This window comes from Anopheles cruzii, chromosome 2 (genome assembly GCF_943734635.1).
Source record: "Anopheles cruzii chromosome 2, idAnoCruzAS_RS32_06, whole genome shotgun sequence".
NCBI classification, from domain to species: domain Eukaryota; kingdom Metazoa; phylum Arthropoda; class Insecta; order Diptera; family Culicidae; genus Anopheles; species Anopheles cruzii.
Genome location: NC_069144.1, coordinates 42,199,020 through 42,218,277, shown reverse-complemented (window position 1 = coordinate 42,218,277; position 19,258 = coordinate 42,199,020). Strand labels below are relative to the sequence as shown.

Genomic DNA, 19,258 nt, shown 5'->3' with positions numbered 1-19,258 from the left:
GTGTATTTCCATCTACAATTGCCAATAGATATTATACGCTTTATTTATTTCATTTGAATCCACCTGCAGGGGCTACTTCATCGGATTGCTGTAGTGATTTCTTCGTTGTCGCCTCTCGACTGCGGCGTGTGAAATATATTCGTTTTTTTTTGCATTCAACAACACACAACATCTAGGTAGGGATTTGTTCTCGTTTCATCGAATTTGTTTTACATTTTGCTGTTTCGCTACACCATTTGCGGTCCAATTCCTCGTGTCGGTCTTCGTACTTTACATGCTAATGTTGCAGTGTAGTGCATTGCATTGTAGTGCTGGAATGGAATGGAGCGGATTAAGAGTAGAGTAGCTGACACTACTCAACGTTCCCGGCTATGCCAGGGGCGAAAATAAAATGTTTTTTACAACGGTTACGATCGGTCGGCGACACGTTTACCAAAACCAATACGATGGGAAAGCTCATTCCCATTTATCTGCGTGTAAATGCGTTTATGGCAACTTCGAACCACTAAAGCAAACCGTTGGGGGTTAAAGTTGAGCAATTCATTTGTTTTGCGCTGCAGAAGAGTTTTTGGGTTTCGTGTGCTATATTGGATTCCTTTCCGCGCGCTCGACATTGTACAGCAATAAGGTTGTTTCGTATTTTTCTCCATTTTGATTTTTGCATATATATGTTTGTGTGTTTCATCTCTCGTCACCCAATACATTACGTAAACGATTCACATCACTTTTCAGATGAAATATACAAATAGGGCACTGGGACGACCAGGACCGACCGGGACGGCTCGGTCTCGCACGGGCAGTGTCGTGCCCGTGCACTTCCGGCTACCGAGGGGCCACCAGCCGTCCCGTGCCAACAAATGAGCGTATCTGAGAGTGAGCATGAATCGTTGATTAATTAACATTTCATTTGAAGGAAGACTTTGTGATTTTGTCGTTTCACTGTTCGCATCAGTTCCCTATCCTGGCGGGCTCCTGATGCCGATGCAGAGCGCGGTTCCGGAACTTGGTTCCGTCCACAGCTCCACATCGCGCTCCCTGAGCCCGACGGAGAGCAGACCGCCTCAAACAGTCGTCTTAAAATTAGGGTTCTACTAAAATCATACCCACTACGTGTTCGTTTACCATTCGTCTTGGCAAAGTTAAATTCCTAAGCACAGTACGATATAACCCACACCGTGTGCACACGTGGCCACTGCTCTAGTAACGTAGACCACGCGTTAAATGCTTTGCATTGTGTCCGTTGAACTCTTTGGCTGCAAGAATGAAGAACGTATTATATACAGAACCTAACCTCCTAACTGGCTGTGCCGAAATAAAATAAAAATCAACGAGCAGCAACTTAATTGTGGCCAGGATGGCAGGAAGGCAAAACAAATGGAGCTCTAGTCCCTTACCGTGCGTCCATGTTTGTCTAAACTCTGGCAAATTTAATATCCTGTCCACTGGCCGCCCCTAGAGCTGATCATCGACGATCTGTCTCCCGGTACTACCGCAGGCTATCTCGTCGTCTTGGAACACGTTCTCCATCCTAACCGGCTGGACTGCACAGTATCAACAATATTCGCGTGGCGATAACATTCTCAGTCAGGTTACAGGTTGCGCTTCGTTTCAGCCGCACCGTAGCGCACCGTTTTATACACTTCTTATGCTGCTTCGCACTACTTTCTCTAGCTCTGTCACACCCAATTCCTTTTACTCGACGGTAGGAGACATTAAGCGTTAACATACCTAGAAGCCTAATATTTACACATTGTTACAGTCTACGGTCCTTGCACTTGCTCTGGTCGAGCGCGCGATTGAGGACGAATCGGAACTAAGCGCCAAAATCAATCGCACAAAACTGACACACATACGCACAACACAACCTAGGATAGTTTCGTGGCCGTAGCCATAAATGCCTCCGTTTAGGATACGCTACCGGTCGATTATACTTGGCGAAAGCGGAAACGGACTGTAGGATGAACTTTCGCCAGAACGTTCCAGGTTCGATCTGAACCGGTTCCCGTGGCTGTTATTGCGACACTACACATAGACCAGTAGGTAATTTTGTTCAAATGACTTTTCAATCTTCACTCGGCCACCAGTTTCGCCACAGTATCCACTCAAAACCCCGTGAAAGGTCTGAGGTACCGAATGCAGGTTTTAAGGTACCTTGAAATGGACTACTTATCGCAATGATGTGCTACATGGTCGGCTGGCACACGGCCTATGACTGGGGGAGGGCCAGTGTGAGTTTGAATTAAAACACATCTACGTAAACGGCAGAATTCGCGGATTATGCTTGGACGCTCGACATCGCGAGTTCCTCGCGAAGCCATCTCGTAGTGCCTCGCAGGCCTACGTAGGCATTGTCGTCTGCCGGTTTAGTGTGTATTTTGCGGTCTTTAAGGTGTTACTGGGTGGCTGTGTATATACGTGTATATATAGTATATCTCTAGGGTTACCGTTTTGCGATTGTTGTATATATATAATTGGGTTTCCCGTGCCCGGCGGCTGGGATTCAACAGTCAAGGTTTAGGTAAATAGTTGTGTTAGGGGACGAACCTAGCAAAACGGGTCAGTTTTGGGAACTTAATTCACTACGGCTAGGTCTACCGATCGTCAAAGTGATTCTTTTCAGCAGAACACGTAAACTTAAAAAGAGAGATAAACCATCTGATATGTCCGTGACATGGATAACGAAAACGTTTTCTAGAAACGATGGTTCTAACTTCCTGCTCTAAGCCTTCCTAAGAAAAATCTCACAGACTGCGGTCAATAAAGCATTCGTATGTTTGTTCTTTTCGCTTTGGAATGTGAAACACAACAACTTGTTGAAGATATATTGATATGTCTTCATAACTGATACTCATTGGTTGATTAAAATGTCAGCTGCCCCCCGTCTGACAGTGAGCTCCCGGCAGCAGCTAGCGACAGGAACAGGGTGTCTGGGTCTCCCATCGGACTGCGCACGGAGGCACCTTACAAGTCTTGCCCCAGACGATCGATCTCGTTGAGCATGAAATCTACGTCGGCCTCGGTGACGGCGATCGACGAGATGATCGAGCGGAAAAAGTTCGGGCGACGATCGTCCGGTTGGTAGCCGACCATCAGCGTGCCGGATTGCATCATGCGCGACTTGATGATGGGACAGATCCGCGCCAGTTCCTGTTCCTTCTTCGCGTCGTGCGGCACTCCACGCAAACGCTTCGGAATGTACCAGAACGACACGTTCACCAGCTCCGGCTCCATGATCAGGTAGAACTTGTCCGGTTGCTGCCGGATGCGGCGCACCTCGTACTCGGCCAGCTCCATCAGATGGTCCATGTGCTTGGCGAAGCCCTCCGTACCCTTGGAGCGCCACTGCAGCCACAGCTTGAAGACGTCGTTGTGGCGACCGCATTGGATCACCTTGTCGCCGGTGTCGTAGCTGATGTCGTACAGTTTGTCGGTCATGAACAGGTACTCGGCCGACATCTGGTTGCAGCTAATCAGGAGGCCCTAGAATGCGAGAGAAGCCTTACTGTCTGATATCGAGAAGTTCAGAATTTCAGATCCCGTTTTCCCGACTCCTTTAACACTCATTTCTTCAAAAACGCAGCGTAGCTTCCCACGTTTCGTCACTCCCGCAAAAGTGTCCAAATCGCTTGATTGAGTTGTAACACTGTTTGAGCCGGGCAGCATCATGGAAACCGGCACATCTGCCACCGGAGGGCGCTCTCACACGGTGCACGGTGGGCAATCAATCGTAAAGTAAATAGCACCATCCTCCCGAACCGGCGTGCTCCGGCCCGAACATGGTTCATCAATTTGCCTGAGCGCTTTTCCCGCATCGGACAAGGCCCGACTTGTTTCCCGAGACTGGCTGGAGCGGTAATCGGAAAGCGGATTGAGGAGTTTTTCGGAGGATTTAAAGATTACGAGACTAAACTTTCATCATCGGAATGGGCAGTTCGCTGGCAGAAGCTGGCGCCATTTCTCACAGCACAACCTGCCGCTGGCCATCATACCGGACAGAGTGGACGACAGCAGTGCCATTTTATAGATTCTAGGTTGACCTCAGAAGTCAGTAAAAATTGTAATTTTATCGCAAAAAAACCACACGGCTGGCCGGGACCATATTGTTGATATTAAAATGTGCTTGATTTATGAGCTCATCACGTCAGAACCGGCGGTTCGTAAGTACACCTCCCGGCACCTCACGAGCTGAATGGCTAGCAAAATTCAATCACGGCAAGCCCACCAACCCTCTTCCTGAACTTACGTCCTCCTTGAAGTGAATCGATGAACACTGCAGCAGGGCTCCCATCAGTTTGTGCGGGTTCCACGTGATCGAGTCGCATCTGGAAGAAAAGCGGAAGGGGACATTGAACGGTCTGGTGGGTTAGCAACTGTAAGGGCGATGGGTTCGCTTGACAGAAGGGTGTGCCCGGCCCGACCCGAAAAGGGGTTCCTCCGGGTAACGTTCCAGTGTGGTGACAAATTTTTCCACAACATCCATCGTCGACGCTACCGCAATACCCGAAGGAGTGTTTAGGAATTAATTTAATGTACACAACGAGTGCCACTTTTTTCATGAGCTCGCCCAGTGCTGAAACGGCCGAACACAGATTGGCGCTCCCATTTGCATTCGAACCCGGAGTAGCTTATCGCTGTTTGTACAGATTCGGGGAAAATTTGAATGCAGTTTATCCGGTGAGTTGACACTGGCGTCGGAAGGAAGTACTGAAGTTGACGTTACGGATTAATGTCTTGTGGAGAAGCGAGAATGGAATTGAATCTTTGCGCACAACTAAACCCCTAGGAAGGAGCATAGTAAATTTAGGTTGAAGAATGTCTATGCTCAAAAGTTCTATAACTCAATGTCTGGCTATTTACAATGTCTGCTTTTGGAGCACGGACTTGGCCTGGAAACATTTGAAGCCCTGCTCACTCATCCTGGCTAGCAGAATTAAGGTGTCGCAGGTGTAACCATTTCACGAGCCAGGATTACACCAGTCACACTTTTGATAAACTGCGGCCCGTACTCTCAGCTTGGGCTAATTTTTAATGCCCAACGGAGCTCTCTACATAATCCGCCCGTAATTCATGCACAGTTTTTAAGCGCCATTTCCACCATTAATTTTAAACGCTAAACTACAGCGTCCATAGGGGCACTGTCGATTCCCTGCGTTGCTGTAACCCTCGCCGTAGTGCGCTGGGAAATGCGACGGTAGTGCGAGTGCTGGGAAATTAATGAAATATTTAGACACACTTCCGTGGTACTTTTCAATGGTAAAAACCCGAGAATTTTAATTAAATTTAACACCGCGGCCGTCGGCAATCGTTGCTATAAAACTGATCCGGAAAGCCCAGGAAAATCTTTCCAATCATATCTCTTAACGCTAATTGTTACTCAATTCCCGTTCCGGCATGGGTTTTCGTGGTTTCAGACAACAGCCGCACAAAAGGCACCAACAAGATTCGGTTTTTGCGGTCCACCGGAAGGATTATCATAAAATTACAATTCATTTTCCGTTAACTTTCTGGCGGCGCACTTTCACCAGTCGGCCCACTTTCAAAATCGGCCGGAAAGCTTTTAGCCTAATGACAGTTTCATGCTGCCGATGTGGTGCCGGCAGGCGCAGTGGCCGCCCCGTTAATGATTGGACAGATTTAGCGGATTCGGGACACCCGGGGCTGCCGGGCGGCTGTTATTAATTATGCAACGATCGAAAAGCGCGGCCGATTTTGAAGCACATGACATAAAAAATAGGCCACACACGGTTGGCCCGCGTAATTGGCATGATTTTCTATTATTCGTGTCATTCTTTTTATGATATTATTTTAAAGTGTAAAGGCCTTTTTTCGTTAAAGTTTTTCAAAATACAAGCAGCCAAAAGAAAACTCATTTCATTCTTCCCGCAAGGACGCCTAATGTTAACATCCTTCACGGTTCCAGCAAAATCGACCCCACCATCTATCGCAGGCAAATGTCGGCCAAGCTGTTGCCTAACCCCCGGGACCTCCGCCGAAGGAATTTAATTTCGGAACAATTAGTTACAGTAGCCTCCGATGCGTACCATTTCCGTCCTGCCGCTTTACTACCGGCAACAAGCCGGCACCCGACCAACGGAAATCAATAGCCGCGTGCTGCGAGAGGGATACGGAGGGAGCGAAAGAGAGAGAGAGAGAGAGAGAGCGATCCCGAAGAAAAAGGATTCCTGTGCAGCAGTTGGCAGTTGTGGGCCGCTTCCTGACTTTTCACGGTTCGGTATTTTAATTTTCCTCACTCTTTTATTACTTTCAGCCGTCTCCGACCCCGACCGATTTTTCCCGTTTGTCGTTAGTTTTCATTTTAAAGAAAATTCTTTTGCCAAACACACACACACACACTCACGAAGCGCAAGGCCAACCAGGGTTTCTTGCAGAGAAGGAAGCGAACGAAGAATGATTACACTTTTGTCCCACTTGCCAGCAGGTGCTGGAGGCCGTTTTAAGGGGCCTCTCGGTTGGTTCCGGAACCACGCCACGGAAAGGGACGGATGTGGTGCCCACCGACGACGGATTGACGGACAACTTCCCACATGGTGTCATGCTTCCCATCGGGGCCGGGCACCCCCTCAGAGAGGCCGTCATTGTGTGAGGCCGTTTTGACAGTCGGGTGAGTGATTAAAGCCGCCGATGCGAAGGCTCGTTCGGCGGAAACAGCTGAGCGGCGGAATGGCTCCTTGAGGCCGTGATTGTTTGACTCCAGCCGAGCGTTGCCATTTTTTTTCCTTTTTTTTTGTTAGCTAGCAAAGAGATTAAAGCGCGTTGTTTTCCTAATTGCAGCACTCGACTCGAACGAAGCGACTGCTCATGCTGGTCGGCGGGATGCGTACGTGGCCAGTGTATCGATTTTTGTCCCACAAAAAACGGGCGAATTGGAGTCGGAAAATAATGGCAAGGACTAGGGGTTAAGACCGATACATACCTCTCGATGCCATCGAAGCGCGGAGAGCGGTACTTGTTGGACAGCAGAAGTCCACCACCCCAGGCGGCCTAAAACAAAGGAACGGAAGCATGGATTAATGTTTGGAAGCAGAAAAATTGTGAGAAAGAAATAAACATTCGGAGAGTGCTGCATACTTACGTCAACATGGAACCAACAGTTGTACTTCTCGCAGATGTCGGCAATGGTGTTGATCGGATCGAATGCCCCGAGCACAGTGGTGCCGGCGGTCGCGTTCACGAAGAACGGGATCTGGCCGCGTGCCTTCCGCTCCACGATAAGCCGCTCGAGCTCGGCCGGAATCAGCTTGCCGTGCTCGTCGGACGGCACCATCACGCAGTTGTCCGTGCCGAGCCCGCAGACGGCGGCGCAGGACTTGACCGAGTAGTGGCACTGGTCGGAGGTGAACATCACCAGCTCACCGGGTAAGGCACGGGCGCCGTGTTCCTTGTAGTTCGGGAACATCTTGTGGCGGGCGGCCAGAAACGCGTACAGGTTCGAGATGGAACCGCCCGGCGCCAGGATCGAGTCGCCACCGTCCCAGCCGATGATCTTGCGCATCTTCGACAGGACGACGTTCTCCATCAGGATGAACACCGGTGCAATCTCGTACGTGAACATGTTGGTGTTGGCCGTCGCCGTCAGCCACTCGCCGGCCATCGAAACCACGTCCAGCCCGCACGACAGTTGGTTGAAGAAATGCGGATGGCCTAGCGGAAAGCGACTACCTTTAATAGACTCCTGTCCAATCCATCACCACGAGCGCCCCGAAATCCCAGCTTTAAGGCCTAATCTGGATCATTAATTATGAGCGTCGTCGAACTCATGCCGGGCCGGCAGCGCTAGACAATCACTTGCCGTGCGAAATGTAGCGTAATGATCCAACCTGCCATCCCGTGATCGGTCTTCCCTAACACCGAGCCCGCTCATCCCGCTCATAATCCCGCATCGGATTGCTCGGCACCGCGTGGCGAGCAGGAGGACTCCGAAAGACTGAAAGAACCGCGTTGCTCTTATCCGAGATCCGAGGGCTTATGTAAATGTCGCTCAACCACTATCGAACCTAAAACAGATGCTGACCGCACTCCAAACTCATCGGAGACATCGCGCTTGTGAAGCGCGTTGTTTGCGAAAAGGATTAAAATTTCACAAGCAACTTCCAGAAAGGGACATACAATAGGATGAAGAATGTCAACAATCAACACTCCGCACCCGAGTGATGTGAGGGTTTCGGAGGGGAACCTCGCCCCCGGGCCGATGAGGATTACGACGCGATACTGTTCGCTAACCCTTCGACCATGGATCGAATCGGGTCGAGCCATTTTCTATTCCATTACATCGATACACTCTGCCGGGTTTGCGGAATCCTGCAATCCTGATTGCGATTCTATTGAACCGGACCGAAATGGGGGCAGGTTGCCGGCGGCCGGCCGTCCGGCCGACACTTCCGGTCCGGAAGAGGCACGGAGCGTGTGGTTAGGGTAGCGCCGAGTTCGATTGCAATGTGTGCAGTAAAGCGGAATGGGGGATTGGGTGCAGAAATTGCGCTACCTCGAGGGTTTAGGTCACCGCAAGATAAACGGATTACGAGAGAGAGACAGCATGAGCAATAGATAAAGGATATGGGCTAGCCATTGTGTTGTAATGTGGCATAAAGCATCTTTTTCTATCGTAAAAAAGCAATTCCTAGCTCTCATGCTTTGCAACGCAAATTTATTAATTTAATATTTTTGGGAACAGATTTTGTAGAAAATAAGTAAACCAACTAAAGTAAAAAAAATAAAGTAAACTAGTAAAAGATTACATTGGAGAGTCTAGAATTTCAGTTGACCCGATGCTTAACGCACAAAAACGTTTCAAGATGCTTAAGGAGTTCCTTCCTTCCTTTAAGGAGAATCCTTAGCGGGCTCTAGCACCATTCAAGCCCTCAGTTGTCTAGGACGTGGGCCGCATTGGAAGCACATTGTGTGAAAGTTATTCTATTAAACACAGCACAATTGCCCTCATCGACATAACTTTTCACCGCCGACGGCTGCCCTAGGTGTGCCGCCTTACCACATTAATTAATGCTGAAGGGAATGCTGCTGAGGTGATAACAAAAAACCGCAATCAATCACAAGCCACACACCGCCCCGATGAATAGGCGACACAATTGATTCAACGCCAACGTCAGTCGCACCGCCTTATCCCTTTTTCGTCCTTCCGGCCGCGGATGGTTGGCCTTCGGAGCCCCTCCGCAGCCTGTTGGGCCTAAGCATAATGGAATTAGGTGGTAATAAAATGCACTCAATCTGCTACCTCTGCTCGGCTGAGAGTTTGAGCAAAGAAAAAACAGCTCTTACAACCGAAATTTAATCCTAATTCATCGTGCATTAACATATTTCACTTGCTCGCGGTGTCTGCTGTCTCACCGGCACACGCACCGTCGACAGAGAGGCTGCGGCTGACATCCTCGTCACACGCATCGCTGCAAATGGTCTCAGGACGCCCGGGTTCGCAGGAAATGTCGGTTTACGTCGGTCCCCTCGCTATTTATTGCTGTTTATTGATCTAATCTCAGCCACGTGTCCGAACGGGCGAAAAGTGCCTTTTGACGTCCGGAAGCACCGAACGAGGGGGCGGCCGCACGGTGGGAAACTGCCTCCCGCCAGCCCCTGAAAGTCTTGCAATTGATTCTTCTTCATTCTGCACACTGTTTTGTGGAAAGTTTCATTAAAAATCGTTTTGTGCAAGAGAGTTGCTTAAAAAAGGCTTCCAAAATTCATTAGGACCTTTGCTAGGGTGATTGATATCGGCGCTCCCCCCAGAAATTGCGGTCCTTTGCACACAGTGCACAATCAGATTAGGAGTCTTGTGGCGAGAGGCTGACTGGGCCGTTGAAGAGGGTGTCGAATTTCAGCCGCTCTTTCCAGGGACATCTTAAGCACCCACTGAAGAGGAGCCGATTTTATCTCGGACACCCGCCCGCCGGTTATGACAGGAAGCACCCGCCAGCCGTGGCATGATAAGGCCCGGTAATATCCGGCCAACAAACTCCATCCCGGATCCATCCTGTCGGCCATCTTGGAAAAATCTGGCGTCGCTTATTGAACGAATGCTCACAGGAATTATTGCGAGGTGAAGTTAATTGCTTCTAAATGGGCAACCTAATGAGAGGCAGCGTTCCCCCCGGGGGGTGCGGTCGGAAAATGGTTCCAAGTGTCGCTCGCAACGCCAGCCGAGTGATAAATGGTTCTTCTGCCAACCTGACGCTCCGTCCGTTCCAGATTGTGCTGCAGAAGCCAAAACGGTCCGCCCGTTCAATCAACGCACTGCGAACACTTGTAAGTAGGTTGCCACGGCTTTTCACGCCGACAGCATTAGCTACAGTCCGATGGCGGAAGGACGAAAAGGTAAAATGTTGCCCAATTTGTGGAACGCATTTGTTGCCATCCGTTGTGACTCGGCCGGTCCCCGGGACAAAACCGGGGCGGATGGGTTTGATGTTGATCCGGATATACGTCTACTTTTCGTTATTTTCCCATTTATGTGCCGCCATCTTGCAGCGAAGGGTTCCCAACCAACGGTTTGCCGTTGTCCTTTTTGGGTTCCGATTTCGGTTGCGTCCCCGTCACCAAAAGGGCCCCCAAACATCAACTTACCCGTCTTCACTTGGTACTTCAGCGTCATGGCGCAGTCCTTCACCAGCTGTTGCAGTGTGACCGCCTGCTCGGGGATGTCCAGCGAGAGCAGCTTCTTCATGTCCTCCGGGTGGTGGAAGTCGAGGATCTTCTCCTTCCGGTCGTTCTGTACGTTGACATAGTCGACCAGCAGCTCAGCGATTGTGTGCAGAAACTCGCGAGTCTCCGCCGAGTCGGACGACTGGACGACCGGGATGATGTCTGTGGAGCAACACGGCGGAGTGAATTTAATGAGCTTTGATACGAGTTTTAAAGCTATTTCGTTATCGGCAATCAGTACCCCACTGGGAGAATAGTTTGGATTGATAACGGATAATGACTTTAGTTTTGTCAAAAACATTAAGTAAATCTTTGTTTTTCGATTATCCCCGTTAAAATCACGACAATTAAACGCGTTTTCTCTATTTTTGCTCCTAGTGCTCCTGGATTAAACTCCTATCAAAAGTCTCGTTGAGGCTGTTTTAGGGGGCTTAAAAAAATAATCTAGTTACTTGGAGATGCCGGGTATCGATCCCGGTACCTCTCACATGCTAAGCGAGCGCTCTACCATCTGAGCTACACCCCCTGGTTGGGTGTAGCCCGGTGACGGCTCAACAAAACATACTACATTTAACCCACTTTTCGAACGGACCGCTCCACAGCATAAAGCAACGCCCCACCGTGGAGCGAACGTGATCTGGTTCGATCAATCCGATTAAACTGACCCCAGCACACGCTTTCGCGCACGTCAGCATATCGCGGCCACGTAGCGACAATCCCTCGATTGTGTCCCCACTCGCGTGGCGTGGCCTGTGAAAGGTATACTAAGAGCCAACGCCTTAGGAAACGGCAACGCTTAAAAATAGCCTGTGGTCCGTGATCTATAAATAAGGACTCCTACCTCAAAAAGAACGGTTATAGCACCGCACCAGAGCATATTTTACGAGCGTCCTTTGCAGAGACTACAGTCTAATGCAAATACGTTGATTTATGCTAACAAGAAAAAACAACATTTCTAGCCCGCTTGCAGAACTATTTCAAAAATCCTCAATTAGCAGTTATTTTTGCAATAAAATTTCCCGTACTGCAAGAGGGCGCCCTCGTTGTCGTTGGAATCAATTTGCCCGTGGTGTTCCCTCGATCCACCGCGCTCCGGAACCTGACGTAAATACCTTCAGCGCAGTGGCCACCCCTTGGGCAGGGCGAGTGGATTGCGTCCGACCGGTTGCCGCTCAAGCCGGTGCCGGTTCGAGTGTCGGTTTAATGCAACAATTCGTACTCGAAGGGATTTCAATATTAAAGCCCTCCCGTTTGGCGCACGCAGTCAGTGCGAGTGCCGGGCAACCCTTCGCGGGAACATTTCGATGCTATTTATTTCCCCATTTTCGTCCATCAGCGTCAGGCGGACGCTGCGGGAATCCCGACGGCTTAGGGGATGAAACATGAGCGCGCCCCTATTATTCTAGCCACCCGGAGCAGGAGCAGCAGTGAACCAGGAATCACGAAAGAATGTGTTTCATTTGAACAATTAGCGTTGATATCGTTTTAATTAAGGATTCTCGGCGAATGCCTCTATTGGCCGCCGTGGAGAAGGTTAAACCAGAACTTCAGAAACTCTTTTTGGCGCTGGTGGTATGGAGTAGTAAACATTGGCCAACCCTCGCTGCCGCCGACAGGCTGCGATGTGGCAAACATAATCCCCCGTTCGCCAAACACCGAGAATCCCCCACGGGACCCATCACCGTCGGCGTTGATCAGGTGGCCCATGACGCTGATAAAAAATGGACCATATTGACAGGTATTAGGGCCTCCTCGGCGGTCGGTCGGTCGGTCGTCTGGGGAGAATGGTGAAAAACGATTTTTATAGACTAGACCTCTCGTGGAACCGCAGCCGAAGAGCTGTAGCCAATCTATCTATTCATCATTGGCCTAATCCTTCGGCGAATGAATAGGAAATTGATTTTCTCCCCTCGCGTAGAACACAGACGGAGTAAGGACATCGCCCGTCCGGGTTTGTGGTGGAACCTGGTTGGGCAAGGAGCTCGTCGTTCGAACGGGGCGCATCTTCTTGCGAGTATGATAACCTTGCGGTGACCCGTGAAAAAGAATGGTCCAAGAAGGCCCAACCGTGTTCGTTTCTTTGGCCTTCTGTGCATTGTGGACCCACACAACAAAAGGATCACATTTCGGCAGCTATCGTAACCCGCGAGATAAGAATGAGAATGATAAATCTATTATGTCTTTTACAGAATGTACACTTTATGTTCTCTGGAAAGTGACAAAAGGCGAAGGAATGCTTTTTAGGAGCAAAATAGAAGGATGGACAAAAACCAACGAGAAGTCATGAACGGCACCGAGCCAGATGTCGAAATGTGAATTTCGAGCGAAGAAAGTTTTCTTATTAAGTTTGGCTCACCTTATCGGGCGACCGAGCAGCTTTTTGTGATGTTTCTCAGTTCTTGATAACATGCCTCGCTGCACTCATTCAGAAATGACAAGCCAAACACGCAAAGATACATCTTGTTTCCTATTTTCCCAAGAGCTGTCAGAAACGTAAGGCACCTTTCTTGGGAAAGTTTTCCCCTCTACAGAATGGCATCTCAGCTTATCGGGCATCTCAAGATATTGCGGCTCGCGCCAATAGCCCTCGCACACGGTGTCATGATGCGTGTCGTGCATTTTCCTGACAGGTCAAAGCGCACCACTCCACTGTAGGACCTTCTGCAGGACCAAACAGCATACAGCGCAGCTTTGGCAGAGTGAGTAGGTTCTGGAAAGTAGCCACCCCGGCACGGCAGGACAGGGTGACCTGAACCAGGTCCCGGGCACCAGAAGCACGCCACCCTGGCCGTCCCTGGCCGTCGGTCGGGTTGCGCACGAGTGATTTCAATTATGTCTGCAACTAACGATCCGTTAAAGTGTAGATAATCGGTTTTATATCGGTAGCCAAATATTTGCGCCCTCCGCGCGGCCCGAATGACACGTCGCCGGTGGCCCTCGCCGATGTCCTTCCAGGGGTTGGAATTTTACTCTGCCGCACGAACACACACGCAGGCAGGCAGGCAGGCAGGACATGGAATTTGTGTTCGATCTGTTTTTCTTTCCTCTGTCTCTGGGGCACGGGAAAATTTAATAAACGACCACATTCTTCGAATTCCTCTGCGCCGTCCGAACTGCAGTGAAGCATTACATTCTTTTACCGTTGCCGTCGGCTCACGGTGGCCTTACAGAATGATAAATAGTTGGTGCAAAATTCAAACTTTCAACAAAAAGGGGAAAAACTGGGAAGTTCCCCATTTCCCAGACGAGTCCCTGCTTTGTGTCAATAGCATATCGTGTCATATCTGGCAGAAGTGCGTCCCCTTGGCTCACAATGGTGTGTGCCCGGGTAGGGCAAACATTTTCATATCACAAAACATATTGTAGTACCCAAATGGGGTCGGGATGGCGAACGAGGAAGTAACACTTGCCGCAGACTGCTTGTCGCCGACGGAAGTTGGCCTTTTGGTGGCTGTCACACGGCCCAAGTGGCACACACACGGTACGGTGCGTCGTTTTGTGCAGAGATTGTTGAAGGGAAGAGCACAGGGACAACAATGAGACCACCGAATTCATATTTGCAGACATCTTCTGCTATCCGCTGTACGTTAGGTACGTTCTGAATTTGCTCAAATTATGAGGGGGAAAACAGATTTCCGGAAAGACCTTATTGCTGAATTCCGATTTTAATATTCCAAAAAATAATCAGAAATAGTGACCTTCAAGAATGAAGCCAAATCATTGAAAATTAGCTTCTATGTTGGGCTCCAATTGGGCACCCAACTCAAATCCTTAATATAAAACTCAGACAAAATGTTGCCCTGGGTTACACATGCGCAGTCCGGATCCAGGACTCCAAGTGTTACGTAACAGTAGTAAACACCTGGCAAAAAAAATGTAAACATTTAGGACAATTCCGAGGCCCACGAGCTAGAAAGTGTCTCTGACGTCAACAGCCTCCGGTATAGCCGTTTCGCTGCAATTTAGGGCAAACCCGGCCCCCGAGTGTCCTCCCGAGTTGTGTAACGATCGATCGGGTCGACCATTTACCCAGGCAACCAAAGCCCTGTAGTGGCTCCTCTCTAGAACACCCCCCGGGGCAGCGTATGGCGCATGAACCTGCGCTCGTCAGAACCTGCGCAACGTGAAGTGCACGCCAGGGGGTCTCTAGCACAGGGAGGCAGAAAAAAAAACCAGTGTCCTGTTCGCTCCTGTGGCCATTTTGGCCACCTTCTCCATTGCGTTCCGATTCCCACCGTTACAAATTGGCGTACTTTGTAACGGGCTTCTGCCCTAATGAAGGTCATTTTATGCCAACGATGCTTGGGTTGTTAAAATTAATGGAAGATCACACAGCGCCCAGGCGTTTGGGCGAAGGCATCAAACGCCTTGCTGCTGCGCACTTCTCTGATGGAACCCATTTCATGAAGGATCAACCGAAATGATGGTTTTCCATTCGGCCATTCAAGAGACCCTAAGCTGGGAGGGCGAAAATTAAACGAGATCCATTTCGTTCCGTTTCGATTACGGTTCGCTGGAGTGTAATTAAATTGTCTTATCAAATCTTATCGTTCAGATCTTCTATTCGCAATTTACATTCCGATCCGGTTCCAATGCCCGCGAGCGATCACTCCCAACTACGCAAGTACACGTTACGTAACCTACCTTTGGCCGTCAGCTTTGCCGTTTTGTCGGACAGTTTGTATTTGTCCACGTTTATCGACGTCATTTTGCCTTCGTGCCCTGGTTAAGGAGAGAATATTACGGAAAATTTGTACATTTTACCGTCCACGGACGTCCGCAGTCTCTCAATGACTTACCTTACGACGAGTTGGTGTCTCACTGACGGATGTGTTAGCAGAACGTACGAGAGGGGCTACGTTTTCCGAAGCTTTTCACTCTTAATCCACGCTTACGGGTAGCAAGTCACAGCTTATGTAACACAGCCTCACAGAACAATCGATCGGCTAGAGCGATGGTGGGAAAATGGCGCTCGATTCAGTGCGTTTCTCCTGGTGATGAAGGTTTTCCTAGGGGTTTGCTGAATTTTCACAACCAAAAACCGTCACACCCGAGACGAGCGAGCCACTTGCCACGACGTTCACGCACGTTCTGCACACACCGATGCACCGATGACCCCGACACGGGCTACCGAAGAACTGGTTCTCGAGACAAAACCGTACTGTCCGACGTTCTCACTAGCTGTGACCGCTGGGAAGCGTTGCTCGACCTACAAAACGGCGTTCTAGAGCCGTTCCCGCACACATCGGACGCCAGCGCATCCGAAGGCTTCTTCGGGTTCGGCAAGGACCGCGCCAGGATCTCTCCTCCTACGCCTAGCGCCGAGAGTACGATTCCGAACTCTGTGTGGGTTGGCGCGATTACGTCATCGTTTGGGAGCACGAGAACCCACTCCACCGCTTGCAGGAGTTTTCCCGGAAAATTCTCAAACCGGCCGCCATCATGGTTCGGGGCGGAGCCAAACGGTACCGCTGGCCGTGGGTTGTGTGTAACCCGAACTGGGCCTGGCTTTCGGTTGGGGAAAACTGAATATTTTATGTATTATCCCCACCCTGCCAGGCCGTGGCCAACGAAATGGGGGGATTGTGGAGGATTTTGTGTGGGATTTGCGTGGGGACAGACTTGTGGGCGGTGGCGTGGCGGCCAGGAGCAAGGTGACATAGCTTTAGCATTCCGGCGGAGTGCACGCGAACGTGTCCGGCGTTGCTGGAAGACATCGTAAAGTGGAAAATGTTACAATGCTTGCAGGCTAAAAAAGGACCTTACTTCACACTTCTGGTGGTTTGAAGAAGGGGGCCTTGCTGCAGGTGCTTCTGGCACCGGTGACGCTCATGGCCCCAGGGAGGAGGCCGACCATAAACTTATGCAAAAATGCCACACACTAATCAAAAGAAAAGAAGGAACGATTCCGAGAAGAACGACGATTTGTTTGCCAAATAACACACCGAAAGGGCAAACAAATTCGCCTATTTTGGCCGAACCGTTGTTTGTGGTTTATGCTTGTGGCAGCAAAGCGGACAGGAGTTTTCAGAGCAGAACAAATTGCCTGTCGTTGTTGCTGTCGCACTTTGCGTGACAATTGCGGGCCTCCCGAAGCTCTGCAAGGATGACGTCAGTCGGGGACGGGACGCACAAACGAAACGCCACTTCCACGCTAAGCTGAGTCCGGTGACGGTTTTATTGTTTTGCAATTGTGAAAATATTTGTGCGTAAATAAAAGCTTCTCTTTCTACAGACGAAACAGAGCATAATATTGGAAAGAAATGATAAGGTGAATAGATGGAAAAGTGCTCAAATGTCCGTTTGTTTCGATCCATCATTTGAAGCATATTAATGTTCCATTCATGTTGAACCGGTCATCGAAAATATTATCGCTCATTAATACCCCATTAAGTGCGTTTGACTCTTAAAAACACTTTGCTGTTGGTAATGAGCTCTTGATTTGCGTTTGATTGGAAATACGCGCAGATATTCGTTGTGCGCAGTTAATGGGAAGTTTGAAGTGGAAATGTCTGACGTCAATGTTTTCAACACTTTCCAAGTAATAAAAAGTTGTTATAGCCGTTTCAAACGATGCATCAAAACGCTCCATGTTGCATTCGTATTTAAATGATAAAAGCAGGACATTGTTGGTAATTTGGGACACAAAAATCTCTACTCAAAGCAGCTTAAAACTGTGCACAACAACCTTCATAACAAATCATGCCTCCATTATCGCGCTGCGCCACGAGCATCGCTAATGTTGCCTCATTTCAGACACCACTTCCTGGTGTTCGCCCACCACAAGTGTCGCCCATTAATTTTCGAACAAACAACAAACTGCTAACAGATGGTCGGCGAAGAGCTTTTAAAAGTTCTCACCATTCTAGACCAGACGATAGCGATAAGCAGGGTTTACGTAACTATGATTTGTAGAAACCGAATGCCTACGGCACCCACGGACCATTCGCGCCATCACCCGGTGCTCGATAAACGGTTGTAAAACTGTAAAGTTCACCAAATGTGCATCGACGCAATGACGCAAGTGCAATAAATGCGCCAGCCTTCATGGAGCTAATGACGGTATCGGGACCTGTAATGGATGTGCCATTTGTGCCGATTCGAAAAGGCGATATATTGGCGGTGTTTGAATAAATTAGGAAGAGATGTTTCAGAAAGCACCACATTTGTCGGGACTAATAAAAACATTGCTGATGTTTTACATGGATTTTAATGATGCCATATAATGTATCATTAGTATAGTTTATAGTTCCAGGATACAATGTTTGCAAAAACTTGCATCTTATTTATCACTTATCGTAGAATTACGTCCATATATATTTTTTAGAAATGGTAGTTATCATTCTACTTTTCTACACTTTTTACTTTTTCTACAATTTGCTAATCAATCAAAAAATCGTCATTGATTCTCCTAAATCACCTTTAAAGTCAGTCCGCTTATGTCCACATTTGTTCCAAAATTGTGAAACGGTCCAAAACGTTCGTTCTTTGTGTAGTCTGCAACATATTTTTCGTTGCGCTTTTCATCTCCACTATCGAGCCTAAACAGCGTCCCAAAGAGAATTAATTCCAATAAGAATTATTTGTTGGCAGTTTAGCTAGTTTTAAGGAATGCACTACACCAGGGTAATCAAACATAACTGTTTCCCTTATTTCTGCCCACAGTAGTACAATCAAATCACTTTTTACCAACTTGTACCATTCATATTTTGTGTTGTCTTGAATTTACTTGAATCTCGCAACTCTCTGGAATCTTTAAGCGAGCTCCAACCAGCCCCACTATCTGAATGATTGTAAAAGGCACTGCAATTGTTTGATTACGTGTACCACTGGCCACGACATCCAGCATTCCGGAAGCAAGTCTAAGCTGTATAGCAGAACCGCAAGCCAGAGCATTGTGCAAGGTAAGGGTGCCGCGAAAGCTCTCCCAGCCACGGTCCTGTATGATAAGAAAGCTCCTGCCAGCAGCAGCATACCAGAGCGGTCAGACGTTTAGTGCGTGGAGCTCTTTGGCACCACGCCATGACTCCAGACATCTGATGGAAGGTAGCGTTCCATTATCACTCATAATTTGGTGCGATATTGAAAGCGTGCCGTTTCGGTCGATAAATGCCGCTGCTCACAATCTTATCACTCGGCCCATCTGATACTACCACCTGGGCCCGGTGATAATCCAGTGAAAGAGCTACAAAAACCCGCGCCAATTCTGGGCTTCTCGAGCATTGCCAATCGACGGAATTAATCGACAGCACGTACCAAAAACGGAGCTCGTAGACAACCGTACATTTTTGGCCAATTCTGTTCCGTCGAATGCAAAATTATGAAAGTAAGTGGCGCAAGCCTTTGCAACCACAAGCCTTTGGGCGTGAAAAAGTGAAAAGCAGTGAAAATTTAAATATCCGTTGAAGTAATACTGCAGAAATTATTGAGCCCAGGTGTTTAAGTTTTCAGTGCACAATCGCAGCCAAAATAAACTGTCAGTGTTCCGGCAGGTTGTAGTATACGAACGATTGTGATCAGATTTGTCGCAATCAATGGTGCTCAAATATTCCTCATAGTTTTGTTCAGTTTGTATACCTAAATCAAG

At 48.8% G+C, this 19,258-nt stretch overlaps 1 protein-coding gene and 1 non-coding gene across 2 annotated transcripts; both read right to left on the bottom strand.

The window, feature by feature from the left end:
- Nucleotides 1–14: 14 nt before the first annotated feature.
- LOC128268813 (glutamate decarboxylase) lies at nucleotides 15–15,589 on the bottom strand. The gene is made up of 7 exons (XM_053006057.1): nucleotides 15,471–15,589; nucleotides 15,316–15,393; nucleotides 10,594–10,833; nucleotides 7,094–7,662; nucleotides 6,935–7,002; nucleotides 4,244–4,322; nucleotides 15–3,480 (listed from the first exon to the last, which is right to left on the bottom strand). Exons 2-7 carry the CDS (start codon nucleotides 15,377–15,379, stop codon nucleotides 2,962–2,964), a joined length of 1,539 nt encoding a protein of 512 aa, XP_052862017.1. The 5' UTR covers nucleotides 15,380–15,393; nucleotides 15,471–15,589; the 3' UTR covers nucleotides 15–2,961.
- Nucleotides 11,125–11,197, bottom strand: Trnaa-agc (transfer RNA alanine (anticodon AGC)). Its single transcript has one exon. It is a non-coding gene; the product is annotated as a tRNA-Ala (tRNA).
- Nucleotides 15,590–19,258: the final 3,669 nt, after the last annotated feature.